Below are 17,882 nucleotides of genomic sequence, written 5' to 3'. Positions count from 1 at the left end.
CTGAAAGATTTAATGTGTTCTTCAAGTAAGAGGTTTATTATCCTTCTAAAAAAAATATAGAAGTGCAGGAAATTCAGCTTAAAAATCCAAACACGGGAATTAGTCCCACAGGGGAATATATTAAGGAAACTAAAAGAGCAAGATTAACATTTTTCTTCAATGGAAACAAATCATTACAGATGTATATCTTATATAACTTACTCAGTAAATTGTTAACAGAACAAGCAAATACGGATGGAATCTGAGAAGAGATTTAGTTTATTGTTCAAAAAAAAAAAATACTCATAACATTTTTTATAACCAATAGCACGTAACAAATATCCTCTTCTATTGCTAACAGACAAATTCAGAATTACAAGATGTCAAAATTACCGATAACCAGAAAGCAGAAATATCGATATACCAATAAACCCTAGAGATTTTCGGGTACAGATAATAGATTGTAAAAAGGGAATTATAACAAATGTAGAGTTGTATCTTCAAATGAAAAATTGGAATTAACTGTAAAAAGAAGCTTAAAGGACGAATTATGAACATATACAATTCGATAATAGATTTAATGAACCCGAGGGTCAAACCTCAGTGAGTCGTGGAAACCATAGCCGCACAATCATAGACTTCTGGGTAACCCCCTACGGGAAGACCCTCTGGTAGCACCCAACAAATCAGAGAAACAAAATTTGGTGGCAGATAGCAACTGTCTCAGCATAAATTTAGACAAAAATTAATGAAGAGTTGTTCTTAAAGGTTAAATCCAAACCACAAATGCCGACATAATAGTTTGCCATTTGTAGTGATTAACTAAATCTAAAAATTCTATTCATTACAGAAACCAGATTATAGAGAGCGATCAAGCTTAAAGATTATTACAAAGTTCAGAACACAATTTAACTTAAGAATTGAGAACCAACTCCATATTACCTCCTCTCGTCAAACTTGTAACCCCAAGAGGTATTCACAGCATGAACTGTACACATTACCCGGCAAATAGATGAGGTTGTAGCTCTGTAACCCTCAGCATATCAGATGGAAGAGCAGGGACACAATCCCCAACGAGTCAATCCAGAATAGAAGAGGGTTGAAACCCTCCAACAGAACCTAAGAAAGAAATGTAATTAGTATAGGAGAGTTTAACTAATTAAATGAGTAAGCATAATTAAATGAGTAAGCATTGTATCGAAAGGAAGTATAACACAATAACTGGGTATTGACTTGCGATATTAGTCGCCTCGTTCCAGGATTGTGAGCATAGCAAAGATTCCGAGAAACCTGCAAGAGTGAACAGAACATTGGAACTGTTGCGACAATTAGTCATTGAAGCTAGCAAGAGACAATAAGAGAAAACCCTACCTAAACGAAAAACATGAAGCTGAAAGCTGGAGCCAAAAATCCTTGCAGGAAACAGGAAAATGTCGAGGCTAAGTTGTTGATGAGTACCATAGGAAGTAGGGTTTCCATATGCTCCGTCCATTGAGTGCACCTTTTGGAAAGTCATGGATGAGGAACTCTTTCTGAGGTCATGGCTAACAACTGTGCTGCAACCCGAAAGATCCAGAACGCTGGTCCCACCATATCTAGGGGCATTCAATAACCATATAGATAGACTATTGGTGAAGCAAGATTATGAACCCGAGTTTCCGAATTAAATGAAAATCACAAAGACTAAATGCGAATATGTATAGGGATCAGTTGACTGTAAGTTTGTTTATGGTACAGAAAGAATTTATTACACAAACGTATCTATGCATAGCATTCAACCGTAGAGTAATGACTAAAAATCACATCAATATAAAGTCTGTTGTTTTTACTATGTCCTATAAAATACAAAAGAAACTTATCTTATGTCATTTGTACTTAGGCGTATTTGACAATGGTATGTGACACACTCAATGAGTTGAGTTTACATCACCTATTACTGCTAAACCAAATTGACCATCCCTATAGAAGATTTAAATGGCCACTTAGGGATCATTGATTTCGTACGCACTTATGTTATTAGTGACTTTGGTTATTTAGTATCCTTTTATAAACTGTGGTAAATTTTAAGTTAAACCAGCAATGGACAGTCATGGCTGATTGACTCATCACTGTTATTTAAGGAAAATCATTTTTGGTGGTCTTTAAAGATAGCTTTCACTCCTACTAAATTTTTCTAAATTTTAGACCATTAACCTATTTATTTACATAAGATTAAAAAAACTAAATCTAACCCGACAAAAAAATAGTTTTGGAACATATTGAAAGATAATGTTATCTGTCATTTGCTAATTTATGCATATTTATTTATTTTATTTTAATTATTTTGAACAATATATAGATCGTTCTCACCGAAATATAAAATCTAACCCATCATTGCGACTTGATTATTTCTGACCTTATATCGTACAAAAGGCTAAATACCTGTAGAAGCTTATGCAGGGAGGCGAAGATTAATGATGCTTGATTCGATCTTGCAGATTCCCTTTATGAAGCTCCGATTAGTTACTGAAATTATGTAAACGACCTTTCATAAACTTGCTATCTTTCTCATAAGCACAAGGAGAAAAAGGGATGTTTTCGTAGTTTATGACCACATGTTTAGTTCGCGCATGAAGGTCTGTACATATTCCATTTACAAACATAATTTGAAGATGCGGCAAGTAAACCCTAGTTGTCTTTAACTCAGAAACGTTTATGAAAGTACAATATTTCTATTAATCACCCTACCTATGAAGAAAGTTGTAAGTTACATATCAAATGGATATACATAGCAGTGCTTAGAGAATCTATAATACTATGTCCATTAAGATGGAAAGTTCTATACAAAACATATAGTCGTTCGTCTTGACCAGACAACTATTTTTGTTAACCAGAAATTAAAATCTTCTATCGGACAGATAAATAATAACGCTTAACTATGTTTTCTCTGGATTAATATTATACCAGAGATATATAAATGAACACACAAGTTACAGCTTGCCCTAGATCGGAATTGCGGATTATCACCCGCGTATGCCATGGGACTCGCATTGGTTCACGTGTCCAACGTCCCTCCTGTGGAAGCTACGGTGACAATTGCATGCTGCACACTTCATGGCTGCAGCCGTTCCTTCATCTCCGCTGGCCATAAATTCTTCGCAACCATCGACCACGTAACCCCCGATGGTTGCAGCGTGATTCTTTCTGCACTCTCTGTAGCGCACACCCTCCCTTGATGCACTATTTTCTTCTCTAGCAATTGCGGCTGGGCCCTCTACTATCCGCTGCACTCTTTCCAACGGCCCCATTTCTTCTACAGATTTTGCTGATCTGTACAGATCTGGTTCAACGGGTCTCTGATATCAAATGTAAAAATAGAAATCTCGACTTACCTGCGGCCAGGTAATTGACTGTGTATGTCTGCGGAAAGGAAAGAGAGCAGCTGGAAGTAGTGCTGTCCAAATCTGTAACTCCCAAACATTCGTTGTTAAATTGCACCTACGAACAGCAATTTATAGATAACAAAGTGCTGATCTTTTCGTCATAATCCTTCTTGATGCTTTGCTTAAAACCTTACAAAAGTGATTGACCACAGTATATCTAATTGTGTGAAATTCAAGCTAGATCGGTTCAAGGAAACATTATTATTCTTCCAAGTCAGTTACTTGTTGTAGTAAGCGAGAAGAAACGTTAGGTCACATACGCACTTTTCCCCTTTTTTTTAATTGGTTTAGTACTAATATGGTATTAATTTATTCTATAACAATATCTACTTGAACAAACATTAGGTCACATACGCACTTTCTCCTTTTTTTAATTCCTTTAGTATTAATATGGTATTAATTTAGTGTATAAAACTATCTATTTGCTATTTTGAGGAATCCAATTAGATAATTAAGAAAAACATCTAATATTATTGTGAAGAATCGAAGTAGATAATCAAATTGCAGGTACGAACCTATGAAAGTAGAACCCTAATGGGGAGAAAAGCAATCGACAATCCCAACACAAGACCTACACTCCAAAGACATCGGCAAAGGTGAACCCGATGACGTCCCACTAAGATTCTGATTTGAATCTAATCTCCACAATAACCTAATCAAACCAGGCAAACAAAAACTAGTGACGAACACTTGGCCCCACCTAGGACAATGTCATGTGCACATTTTCAAGGAAGGAACGAATATAAGGTCCAACTCATAGAAGGCTCTAGCTCCAAATATTTTTTTGGAGATATCAGATATCGAATTACGTCACTAGTTATTGCTTGTTATCGGAACCCTGTGCAATGTACGGAGGAGAAAAGATAAATGAACGGATTTGTGTTCGGTGGGCGACTGACAGACATGGAAGACGTTCATTTTACGTAAATTATGAGTGTAGAGGTTGTGTTTCTGAACAACCCCACCTAGCTATCCATGTCCGACTAATGCGGTGGGCTTGCGCATTCGTGAAAACATTCCTTCCAGAATCTCGTAGGTGAAACCAGAATGAATGTTGGCAAGGTTTGTTTTCTTGCGAAATGACTACCAAGAAATGTCCGGGTGGGAGGGAAGTAGTTTCTGGTAGTTGGAATAAAGTAGTAGAAAAAGGCGGAAAATTATGATAACCTTACTCTGATAGGGAAATCAAAGATAACCCATCTTTGTTAGATTGTGCTTCAGTTACTCATAGAGTGCAGTGCGATATCAACAGGGAAAACCTTTTAATATCAAAAGTTTTCTTCGTTCTTCTAAAACTTTTAATTATATTAAATTGTGTATATGGCTGAATGACGGCTAAATATTTTTATATAGTTCTTTCTTATAACAAATTATGTGTCCTGTAAAATAGAAATGTGCTGACGATTGTAAATAATGTCTATAAATAATGGAAGTAGTTTATGAAACCTGTTTTAAACGATGAGAATAAAAATCTGTGAAATGTTTAAAATTGTTTAGTATTTTTTTAGGAATGTGAAAGTCCTTCCAAAAAAGAATTTGTTACAGCAACTAGGGGTGTGTGTTAGTTCAGAGTATACATCGTACACAACAAATTTATACTCAAAGACTTAGATGGCAATAGCAAAGAATAATTTCATAGAGAGACAAATGGAGAAATAACAAGATTAGTTAATGAATAGATAAAACAATCACTCGAGAACATAAATCACTTTGCATTATGTAACAGGCCTAGACCTTAGTTTTCTTTCCTTTGCTAGAGCAATTACAAATTTATAGAGGCTAAAGAAGGATCTAGAATCCCGCATGTGATTTAGATGGAGATCTAGAAACTAATGGCGGTGTAGAAGGATCTAGAATTTTGCATGTGATTTAGATAGAGATCTAGAAACTAATGGCTGTGCAAGGATCTAGAATCCTACATGAAATTAGCTTCACACTTAATATTCTCCCACTTGAAGCCAAATAAGAGTCATGAATCAAGTCACACCGAGTCCTACCATGTCTCTACATAACTCATGTTTATTTCGTGGTAGAATCTTAGTGAGCATATCAGCAGGGTTCCTATCTGTATGGATATTTTCCAAGGATAATTGTTCTTCCTCCAACACATGTCGGATCCAATGGCAACTTAAGTCAATGTGCTTGGTTTTTGAATGAAATGCTGGGTTTTTCGCCAAGTGAATGTCACTTTGACTATCAGAATATAACACATGCTTGTCCTGCTTTATTCCTATCTCTCCCAGGAATCGCTGCATCGACAACATCTCTTTACAAGCTTCTGTTGGAGTTATGTACTCTTCTTCTATTGTAGAGGGGGCTACTATTGTTTGTAGCCTGTACACCCAAGATACTACTGCACTGCAAATGTATACCAATAACCTGTAGTGGACTTTCTCGTGTCCATATCTCAAGTCATATACGCATTTGTAAATCCTTCAAGAAGAGTCTCATCATGACCAAAACATAAACAATAATGACTAGTACCCTTGAGATACCTCAAAATCCATTTTACTACTTGCCAATGTTGTTTTCCTGGATTGGCAAGGAACCTACTCACTACTCCGGTCGTGTGCATACCATGGCATACATAAAACTGCGAACTACTAAAGCATAAGGAATCTTGCTCATGTCTTCTTTCTCCTTTTCGTCACTAGGACATAATTCAGTACTCAGCTTGAAGTGTGTAGGACATAATTCAGTACTCAGCTTGAAGTGTGCTACAACGGGTGTACCAACTGGCTTGGCATCCTTCATATTAAACCTGTTAAGTACCTTCTTGATATATTTTTCTTGTGACAACCACAACCTTTTTTTTTTCCTCTCACGCATAATTCGCATGCCCAATATCTATTGTGCTCGTCCCAAATCCTTCATTGCAAATTTGCTACCCAAATCTTTCTTCAATATATCGATCTTATTCTTATCATGCCCAACAATCAACATGTCATCCACATATAACAATAATATGATATACTTTCCTTGATCATACCCCTTGATATAGACATAATGGTTAGCTTCCAACCTCTAAAAACCATGTTCCAACATGAATGAATTAAATTTCTTGTACCATTGTCGAGGTGCCTGTTTCAACTCATAAAGATTCTTCTTTAACCTACAAACAAGGCCTTCTTTGCCTTTTTCTATGAAGCCTTCTCGCTACTCCATATAAATTTCTTCCTCCAATTCACCATGAAGTAAAGCAGTTTTTACATCTAACTGTTCACATTCTAAGTCTAAAGCAACAACTAAACCAAGAATGACTCTAATGGATGACATTTTAACAACAGGTGAGAAAATTTCAGTGAAGTCAATACCTTCTTTTTGGGCAAAACCTTTCACCACTAGCGTTGCTTTATACCTCTCCTTCTTTTCATCACCTTCATGCTTAATCCTGTAAACCCATTTGTTTTGTAGAGCCTTTCTACCTTTTGGTAGTTTTACCAACTCCCAAGTTTTATTTTTCAGCAAAGAGTTCATTTTTTCTTCCATTCTTGAGTGTGGTCAACTTTACAGGCTTCTTGAAAACAATTAGGCTCATCTTCATGAGTCAACAAAATATAGTTTGAAGGAGGATACCTTTGTGAAGGCTTATGAGGCCTAGAAGATCTGCGAACCAACTATGGTGGTGCATTATCAGGTTGAATCTCCTGTAAAGGTTCCTACAAGATTTCTTCTTCTTGTTGTTCATCATTTTCCAGTTGTTGTTCTTCATCCTCCAGAATTTGTTGTTCATTTTCTTGTATTTGTGGTATGTTTTTGTGCTGCTCTTCAAACCTGTCAATAACCTTCTTGACCTCCAACTCACCTACAGTCCTCTTGAACATTTCTGACTCATTAAATATAAGATCCGTGCTTCTAATAATTTTATGTTTGACTCGATCCCATAGACAATAACCAAAATCTTCATCTGCATATCCCAAAAAAATGAATTTCATAGATTTATCATCTAGCTTAGTTCTATTTTCTTTGGGAATATGTACAAATGCTTCACATCCAAAGATTTTCAAGTGAGAATAATTCAAATTCTTACCAGTCCAAACTTCTTCAGGGATACCTCCATCCAAGGTTGTAGTTGGACATCTATTTATGAGGTAGCAAGTGGTCCTGACTCCTTCAGCCCAAAAATTCTTCTCCAAACTGAAATTGGACAACATACTTCGCACCCTTTCCATAATGGTGTGATTCATCCTTTCTGCGACACCATTCTGTCTAGGAGTACTAGGCATAGTCTTCTCATGCATTATGCCAAACATGTTACAATATTCCTTAAATGCATTTGAGCAATATTCTCCACCATTATTTGTTCTTAAACACTTGAGCAATTTGTTAGTCTCTCTTTCAACAGCAACATGAAATTTTTAAAATATTCCAAACACTTCACTTTTACTTTTCATAGGATATGCCCAAACCTTCCTGGATGCATCATCTATAAATGTTACAAAATATGATGCTCCTCCTAATGATTTGATGTTAACAGGCCCAAATACATCTGAGTGTACCATTTCTAACACATTTTTCTTTCTGTCATGGACACCTCTAAGGAATGAAACCCTTCTTTGTCTACCATATATATAATGCTCACAAAGATCAAGATTGTAGGATTTCAAACCTAGCAATAAATTTTTACCAACAAGGATTTTTAAGCCCTTCTCGCACATCTGACCCAAATGCTTATGTCATAAATTTGCTGAATTTTTTTCTTTTGTGACAACACCCAAATATAATTTTCCTATCAGTGTCTTCAATGTGTATAATGTTCTTGTCTTGGGTCCCTTGGCCACCACCAGTGCTCCTTTGCTAATTTTCTAGCCTTTTTTTTCCAAAGCTTGTGGAATAGCCTTCATCATCCAGTCATCCCATAGAAATTAAACTCATGTGCATTTCTGGTACATGTTTGACTTGTTTCAACAATATATCTTGTCCATCTTTCATCTTGATCTGGACATCTCCTACTCCAAAAATACTGCAAAAATTATTATTCCCCAAATGCATTCTACCATAATCACTAGGATTATATGAAACAAAACTATCTTTGCATGGGGTTACATGGTGAGATGCCCCAGAGTCAAGGATCCAATAAAAGCTACTGCTAGATGTATATACACATGCATCCTCTATTGAAACAGTAAACAAAACATCACCATTTGTGGCTACAGCAGTAGTCTCACCTTCATTTGTGCTAAATGACTTGTGATATGTATGAGATGGTCTCTGATCCTTTTGTCCTTTCCTCCAAAACCAACATTCTTTCTTCATTTGCCCAAGTTTGCCATAATGAAAGTAGATGATCCTGCCTCTCCTTGATTTTGATTAGCCTCTTGATTTTGATTGCCCTTGCTGGCCTTGATTCGTTCTCCTACCACGATCAGCTAGAGCTAGAGCTTCTCCTCCCTGTTTTTCCACAACTAAATTGCGTCGCAGTTCCTCATTCATTAAACTGCTACTGACATCATCAAACATTAGTGTCCTTGAAGTTTTTGAAACTTGGTCATAGCTACAATTAAATTTTCCAAGCTATTTGACATAGAAGACATTAGAAAAATATCTCTAATTTCATCATCTAAAATGATTTTAACAAAGGCAAGCTGATTAGTAATAATATTAAATGAATTCAAGTGCTCAACAACTGAAGCATACTCCTTCGTTTTGAGATTACAAAGCCTCTTCATCAAGAACACTTTCTTTGATGCCATGCTTTTCACATATAGATCATGGAGCTTCTTCCATAATCCTTCAGTCGTCTTTTCTCCGGACACATTGAAATACACATTCTTTGCTAGATATTGACGGATTGTTTCAATCGCCTCTCCATCTAGCTTATTCCATTCTTCATTTGTCATCGATGAGGGTTTCTTTGTTGTGCCCTCAATCAGAAAATACTAATCCTTCAAAATCAGTATATCCTCCATCTGTGATTTCCATAAGGAAAAATTATCCCCGCTCAACTTCTCAATATCTATAACTATTGTTTCCATTTTCAATATATTGATGCCCAAAAATAAAAACTCGAATTTTAAAATAAATCTTTAATTATTACTCTTTAAAATTTAGTAATAATGACCTTCCTCCTTTTAAAATATACTTTTCAAATTCCAACATATAATTATATAAATATTAAAAACATATACAATGTTTTAACCTTTTCACATTTCACACATACATATGTTAGTTTGTATAGGTACAAGCTTGATGAAAAAAAATTACGAACTCTGCGTAAAGCACTTATGCACTCCACATTTTAGGCTTCATGGCACGTTTCACCATATGCCCACGACCTTTTTATTTCTTGCAACAACTATCTTAACGTTCCTCAGTTAGTTCCTCAACTATTTCATTAACAGATCCTTTTCGTGGACTCTCTTCTTTGCAGCAATTTTTTATTTCCTGGACAGATCCTTCAACAAAACCAGAGGTAACAACCAACATTTTAATGTACACTGCCAAAGTAAGGCGATGGCACTAAGAAGCTTGCATGGTGGATATTTGACCCTAGCTCTGATACTAGTTGTTAGTTCAAAGCATACATCACAAACATCAGATTTATACTCAGATACTTAGACGGCAATAACAAAGAATAATTTCAGAGACAGACAAATGGAGAAACAACAAGATTACTTAATCAGAAACAGCGGAATAGATAAAACAATCACTGGAGAACAGAAATCACTTTGCATTACGTAACAAGCCTAGACCTTGGCTTTCTTTCCTTGGCCAAAGAAATTACAAATTTATAGAGGCTCAAGAAGGATCTAGAATCCTGCATGTGATTTAGATGGAGATCTAGAAACTAATGGCGGTGTAGAAGGATCTAGAATTCTGCATGTGATTTAGATAGAGATCTAGAAACTAATGGCAGTGTAGAAGGATCTAGAATCATGCATGAATTTGGCTTCACACTTAACAAGGTGATGGGTGTTTTACCAAGAGAATCCGAGCTATGTTTTTTTTGGGGTTGTTGGAATTCACCAATACACAAGTAAGGATTATGTATCCTCAAATGAAAATGAATAACTATTTAACTCGTTGGGAAGGACATTTCATTCCATAAATTGATAGGGAAAATGAGATGGTTATATCGAATATTGTGCTGCTAAGTTAAATAAGATGGGCTGCATAGCAGCTAGTCTCTACCTTAGGCGGGGAGCTAGATACGGAGCATGTGGTTGAGTGGGTTGGTAGTTATAGTTATAGTTAGTTTGAGTGGGTTGGTAAATGAGATGGTTATATTGAATATTGTGCTATTAAGTTAAATAATATGGGCTACATAGCAACTGGTCTCTACCTTAGGCGGGGAGCTAAGCAGGGAGCATGTGGTTGAGTGGGTTGGTAGTTACAGTTATAGTTAGTTTGAGTGGGTTGGTTAGTTATAGTTATAGTTAGTTTCTTATAGTCAATGCCATTAGTTTTTGTTTCTGTCATTTTGAAAGGGTACATCCCATGGCAGAAATTCATACTTTTGTGTTCCTAAAGAGACAGTTATAGTTAGTTTCTTATAGTTTCAATGCATTTAGTTTATGTTTCTGTAATTCAGAAACATTACATCCAATGGCAGAAATTCACACTTTTGTGTTCCTAAAACAATAGTTCTGACATTGTAGTTCTAATTTCATAATTGTGTGTATATCAATATATTGAGGCAATTATTATGCAAACCAAAATTTGTTTTGAAGTGATCAATAAACTTGGACACAATAATGTCCTCACAAGGATTTAATTGGTGTTAGATTAAATAAATTCATGTCTTACCTAGGCTTAGAATAAGCACTTAGTTGGTGTTCCCTTTTTGCTTGGTCGGTAGAGTTTGACACTGTAGCCACTCTAGTGAAATAGGGCAGAGGAATGGATTGTATAGGGTATACAGGGGAGTGTAATGGAGATATTTCGAAAATTGGGAACTCCGAGATTCTCCTATGAATTGCAGGTGAAGAACTTGGTCGAGAATGCAATAGGAGAATGGCTCAGACCCATCGGGTTACCAGTAATGTCCTGCACCCGAAGACAAAATTGGGGATTTTCAGAACATGGGAGCCATGGATTGGACTAAGGTTCACAATATCATAATCAAGGACCCCATCTGCGAATGTCCCATCGGCATTAGAGCACGAGTATTGATAGAGGTTGTCTTAAGCTGTATATAAAGAAAACTATTCCACAAGTCGGAGTTATTTGGAGAGTAAGATTCTTTTGAGGGCTAAGAAATAATTTTTTTGGACTCTATAATAGACTTATAGTCTCTCATAGGTACTTGCAGAATAATAGACTCATAGAGTCTCTCATAGGTACTTGTCGAACAATTTTTTCAAAGCTTTTTGTCTCTAGTTCATGACAAGTTTACTATTTGAAAATTTTGGTCCCAAGATTGACATGACTTTCATGCTATAAATGATGCAGGATATGCACAAGAAAATTATTTCTTTTGAGCATATGTTGATGAAGCCCATGACCCAATGAATTTTGATCCATTTTTTGTTGCCAAAGAGCGAGCCAAAGGCCAAAAAAGAGACCCATATGGTAGATGTCATAAAAGAAGAGGAACCATGTGATGATGTATATGTGGCAATGACGAGAAATCAAGCAACCTTTCCAAATTCCTATTATTCTGCTATAGAATATTGTTCTGCTACGAACTAGTTACTCACCTTAAAATATTAACAAAGTACTTGTTGTCCAAATTTTACAAGCTATAAATAATGGGGCAGCAACACCTTGTAATAAATCCTTGGAATAAGAGCTTATTCAATACATCATGATGAATTGAAAGTAAGATGAGGTGCTAATCTGAAAATGTGTTGTCTAGAAAAAATGAAAATCTTATATTATCTAGATTCCACATGGTGCATGAAACTCATTGGGAGGAATTCACATTTGTAGTTTTCAAATTTGCAAGAGCTAAAGGAAATTGTGATCAAATGAAAATATTGCACAAATGCTCCCTCAAAGGCATGAGAACAATTCATATTTGTAGGTTTGAACAATTCAAAAATTTAATTTTTTAATTAATTAGAATTCATTTAATTGAAAAATTCAAATTTCCTCGAGAATTAAAAGATTTGATGGATGAGATTAAAAGAAATTTTAATCCTCATCAATGGTCAAGATTGCTTTGATCGGGATCACTCTAACTAGCCATTGAAGGATTTATCTTTAAATAGGAAGTCATTTGTTAATAGATGGTTTTGACCTTTGAGTCACGTGCTAAGAGAAAAGATCTTGTGTAATGTTTTTCTAAATAATAAAGAAAGACTTTGGGGTTAATATTTGTCGGTGTTAATCTTCATGGAAATACTGTAAGATGTGTCGTTTTCATGAGTAAATTCTTTTTAGCAGTTGATGGTAGCCTCTGAAGAGTGATTTGACTACGTGTATCTTGGTGAGTCGCTAGGGTTTGAATAATAATCTAAATTCCAAACGTAATAGAAGGTATCACTATTTGCCTGAGTTTTATGATTGTTTTATCATTATATTTTGATGACTAAATTGAGTTTTGAAGGAAAGTCTTGATTTTTAGATCCTCGTCATCTCGACATTTATGGGAAGTTTTCAGTTGGACCGGCCAACTCCGAAACATGTTTTCTAAAGAGCCTAGCGTAGTTTAATCCTGCGCTTATCATAAGATTTTTATTGGTTATGCATGAAGGGTTTTGAGCTAAGCACCTCCTTTAAAATTTAAAATTTAATTTTTTATGTATGAAATTGATAAGTCTAGCTATTAAGAGACTTAGATTATCAGATCTGGGAGTGGAGTTGGACTCATACTCCTTAGAACTGATAGATCTACCATTCTTGTACATAGATCTGTAAATAATTTTTGGTTTTCCGACTTGGGTTTTTCTAGGTTTTAGTTTTATCATTGTATATATCATTTGGGTGTCTCTTGTTGTAATGCAACAACAATTTTGACGAAGAAATATGTATAGAGTCTAGATCTAGGCCCTAAAGGGTAAGACCTAGATCTCTCAGGTTCATGAACATCATTTTGCAAGAATATTATTCAAATTAATTTTGTAGTCCAAGGGTTTAAAGAGTTTTAGATCTGGAAATTTTCTTGAGGGTTTCAGGGTTAAATCTAAAGCAAGTGCATTCAACATTTTAATTAAGATTTCCGAAAATTTCTCAAGGCGTTTTTGGGCTAGAATTTTTGTTGATTGGTTTGCTCCCTACTTTTTTTAGGGTCCCTGCAAAATTTCAAATTCTTTTATGTTTTAAGGCTTTTGGAAAATTTTGGGTTTCTTTACTACATTCTCCCTTCTCATCGCTCTTCCTCTTGCTACCATACATCTGTGTTTTGTAACTCCAAGCACTGCCTTACCTCTGTGGCCTTCCATCAACGTCATCCTCCATCAAACCTTCAATCCACTACCTGATTCTTCTCCACATCTTCTCGTCTCCCTTCAACCTGCATCTCCATCGAGATACTGCCACCCGCATTCTGCTCTCTAAACCCTTGACGCAGTCGATCAGATCATATCTCAGATAGATATGGATATATATCTCCCTCAACATAGGTCATCGAAATGATCTTGGACAACCCCAACAAAAGCACGAAAGCCACCAGACGTAGCAACACATACAGCACCCTCACATAGCCGACAGAGCCAGTGGTTACGCATCGCAAGTATGGCCGAATCCCCACGTATCCCACCTGCATACCTTGTGTTTCCCATTTGTCTGGGAATGTTGTTTCAGACAATTCAATACCATCAGAAGCACATATGACATGCATTTCTCTCCTCATTTCTTCCCATTCTTTGTAAAATTCGGGGATTCCCTCTTTGTGTACCCTCTACCAACCCATCACTCAGATCTGCATCCATCTCCGTGCAACTCATCCCTACCCACAACTTCTCCCATCGATGCTCCTTCCACACTTTTTCTTCCAACCCTTCGAAAACCCTCCATCATTGCAGATTCTAGTCCTCCTCGTGTGCTCAAAACCTATGGATCCCTCTATTCCTCACTACCTCTTCTGTAGCTCTGCAAACAAGACTGCTCGCTACACCCTCAACCTCCTCCACCTATGCTCCTCAAATCTGCAGTCATTTACCTGCCCTCTGTGCGTCCATTCCCGCTACAACAAACAAACTTTGCTCCCATAAAAGTCGGCATTCATCTGTTGCCCACGCTTCTGTCAAGCTTTTTCTTCCATTGCCAAACCTGTAGAAATACAAAACAAACACTTAGAACTTTTTTATTTCATCTTGTATGCACATAAGTTAGGTTTAGTTTAGATTTTAATACATTCGAATTTTTTTATCTTTTTTATTTCATTCTTTGACTTTAGTTAGATTCATTTTTTTTAAATTTTGATTTTATTTTTGTTTTTATTTTTAACATTTTGATTTGATTTGATTTCAATTTTTTATTTTTTATTTATGATTTTTGTTTTGATTCAAAAAATATAAATAATTCTAAAACCAGAAAATCATAAAAAATTCTAAAAAATTAAAAGTCTAAAAATTTTAAAAATCCAAAACATTAAAAAATAAAAAAAAATTAAAATCTAAAAATTTTAAAAGTCCAAAACATTAAAAAATTCTATAAAATTCTATAAAAAATAAAAAATCTATTTTTCTTTTCAAATCTAAATATATTTTTTTCTTTTTGATGACTATGGAATTAAAATAAAAGAGGATTTGTGCTTTCACATTAGAAAATTTAATGTGGCCTATGGCCCATTAAAATTTCAATTTATTAATCCTTTTGATTTACTTTGTCATATTAAAAATTTAATTTCTTCATTTACCACATTAAATTAATTTCCTAAGCAACACTTGAATTGATTACATAAATTTTCGTCATGTCATTCTGTGGTAACATTTCTCTATTGTCATGTGCAATTAATGTTTTAAAATTTGTATTGCCTATAGGAGAAAGTTAATTAAATTCTAGATCTCAATCATTAATGAAAACCATATTAAATCTAGAATCTCTTGCATGATAGAGTTTTGGGCATTTACATTTAATCGTTCATGATTGTCATTATTTGTCACATTTTTAAATTGCTTTGGATAACTTGTTTTTACCTAATCTGTGGTTAATCGAATACTAAGGCACTAGGTTATAATAATTTCTATCCTATGGTTGTGTTTTTTTGTTTAATCTATTCATCTCAATTGAGCAAGATTTGTCTAAATTTATCAGGTTTTATATCTTCAAGTCTCCTAGAGACTATGTTTCACAGGCTATTCTCATTCATTCACCTTAGCGACTACCCCCCTTGACTTGTATAGGAGAGAGTCTAAATAGAGTGAGTAAGGATTAGAGTGACAACCATTACTCTAAGCGTTTTTATGGTGCCTAGAAACTTTGTACGACAACAACACCCATGTCGTTTATCAATTGCATTGAACTTATTATGCGGTGCCACATTTTCCTTGTGACCTACATCCTTAGATATTCCTCATTCTAAGGCCATTTTCCTTTAGTCTCCTCACTTCCCTCATTGTCACACCTGAAATCAGGCTTGTGCTTTGGTTTCTCATAACAATGCTTCAGCTTCTTGATGACTTTCTCCAATGACCGAGGCTCATCAAACACAATATGGTATTTGAATGATAATGGAAGCTCGTTGGCAAACCTTTGGATATTTTCTTTCTCATCCTTGAGATAGGGAACATATCTCAACAACTCTAGAAATTTTGTTGTATACTCTTCATTAGTCATGGAACTCATCTTGAGCTCTTATAATTCCTTGGGATTTCCATCATAATGTCTCTCAGACAAGTACTTCTCCCTTAAGTGTCTTTCAAATTATTCTTAAGTCATATCCTCTTCCTTGATACCTCTAGCATGATTGACATCTTCCCACCAAATATATGATCTTCCCTCGAGGTTAAATGTAGCTATCTTGGCTTTTATATTCTCAAAGTAATCATGATGTATCAAAAATTTCCTCATCCCAAGTAGAAATTCTTTTGTATCTTTTGATTGGGTCATCTCAACATCAAAAGTAGGAGACTTAGCCTTCCTGAATTATCCTGGCAAGTATCCCTTCTCACTCTTCCTATAATGATGGTGTTGGAGATGATGATCATGATGTCTCCTATAAGCAAAGCTAGAACAAAATCCATGAGTAATAGACCTCCTCTCAAGTGTATCCAAGAGTCTACCACTCTTCACTATATCATCCTTGTCTGGCTTGTGCCCTTTTTTATACCTGCTTCCATTTTCTCCATTAGTCTTTTCTTCTTGTCTATCTCCATGATTGATTTCTATTTGTCCCTAATGTTTCCAACTTGAAAGGCTCTGCACGATGGCTACATTAACCTCAACTTTCTTGTCTTAATCTTTCACAATCCTTTCAAGTGTTTCAATCAACCTCTCATTATCTCTCTTGGAACTTATGGTCTATGCTTTCAAACTTCTCAATGTATCTACTAGATCAAGAGATCCCCCCTCTCCCTATTGTTCAAACGAATTCTCCCAACCCACCAATGTCTCTTCTAGAATGTATGGGGAGTCATATGAACTGTACTCAACTGTTATTTTCTTCATCTCTTGGCCTTCTATTTTCATGCAATATGCCATTATTAGATATATTAAAGCATAATCAAAACATTACCTCAACTTATTGTTGGTGAGACTATTACATCTAAACAAGCCAACTCAGATTAGCATGATACAAAATCACAAGCATATCAACTCATATATGGCTATCATAAAAATAATAATAAATAGATAACATGCATGTATGGTAAACATATAGACAGCTGGAATGCATGCATAATAATCTGCATTTACCCTAAGGTCTATTTTTGGAAACCTCACTATGATACCACTCTGTAACGCCCGACCGCACATTTACCTATTTTTTTAAGCTCACAAGGGTAAACATGAGACAAGAGTGACTATTCATGACCCAACCTCCAAGTTCCAGTTATCGAAATGGGGTCTAACATCCTAAAACTTACCATAACTTCCCATAGACACGTAATCACCCAAACATCATACAACATCCACTAATGACCTTTCCTTAAGTTGGAACTATATTTTTACCTAGCTTTATAGCCCAACCGTATGCATGTAGTCTAGTCCATGTGGCCGGAAGGCTCTTTCCGCATGCACAATTCATCCTCCACGCGGTTATAGGAAAAAATCCCTAGTTCTATGCATGTGACTAGGGATTCATTACCAGAATTTCTGGGATAACCTATAGGCCACTACCCAAACCTGCCTAAACCTTTCCTGAATCCAATATATGATGATGATAAGTCTAAATAATCTATACTTAGGCTCATATATCTCCCAAGCTTACTAAACACATGATAAACACTTAGACAAACACATGGTAAACCTAGAAACTATTGGTTACGAATTCCTATCTATTCATTATTTCCTTAGTTTCATCAAAGAATCATCAAGAAGACTCACTGACCTCTCAAGCTAGTTGCATCAAACACTTATTATCTCATGCATTCATATAACCATTCAATAACTTATCGAATCAGGAAAGATATCCATAACAAGAGCACATCATTTAAC

General features: G+C 35.5%; 1 protein-coding gene and 1 long non-coding RNA gene across 7 annotated transcripts; both read right to left on the bottom strand.

Moving 5' to 3' along the window:
- Window positions 1-455: 455 nt before the first annotated feature.
- Window positions 456-2,049, bottom strand: LOC149165960 (uncharacterized). Of its 6 annotated transcripts, XR_016260372.1 has the most exons (4): window positions 1,351-2,008; window positions 1,217-1,269; window positions 922-1,098; window positions 456-697 (listed from the first exon to the last, which is right to left on the bottom strand). It is a non-coding gene; the product is annotated as an uncharacterized LOC149165960 (long non-coding RNA). The 6 variants fall into 6 exon arrangements; XR_016260374.1 differs by having other exon boundaries at window positions 456-1,098; window positions 1,213-1,295; window positions 1,438-2,049; XR_016260369.1 differs by having other exon boundaries at window positions 456-1,098; window positions 1,213-1,269; window positions 1,351-2,047.
- A 484-nt stretch (window positions 2,050-2,533) lies between these two features.
- Window positions 2,534-3,616, bottom strand: LOC149165959 (mini zinc finger protein 1-like). The gene has a single exon (XM_089431233.1). It carries the CDS (start codon window positions 3,264-3,266, stop codon window positions 2,982-2,984), a length of 285 nt encoding a protein of 94 aa, XP_089287359.1. The 5' UTR covers window positions 3,267-3,616; the 3' UTR covers window positions 2,534-2,981.
- Between the last annotated feature and the right edge of the window lie 14,266 nt (window positions 3,617-17,882).

The sequence above is a fragment of the Pinus tabuliformis genome, chromosome 5_1, assembly GCF_031772625.1.
Source record: "Pinus tabuliformis cultivar Carrire ecotype Pingquan chromosome 5_1, CPIR1, whole genome shotgun sequence".
Classification (NCBI taxonomy): Eukaryota; Viridiplantae; Streptophyta; class Pinopsida; order Pinales; family Pinaceae; genus Pinus; species Pinus tabuliformis.
This window is presented reverse-complemented; position numbering and strand designations above follow the sequence as displayed.

What these genes read in the sequence shown, in the direction of transcription:
- LOC149165959 (XM_089431233.1), bottom strand. Translation starts at nt 3,266, where the DNA reads ATGGGGCCGTTGGAAAGAGTGCAGCGGATAGTAGAGGGCCCAGCCGCA.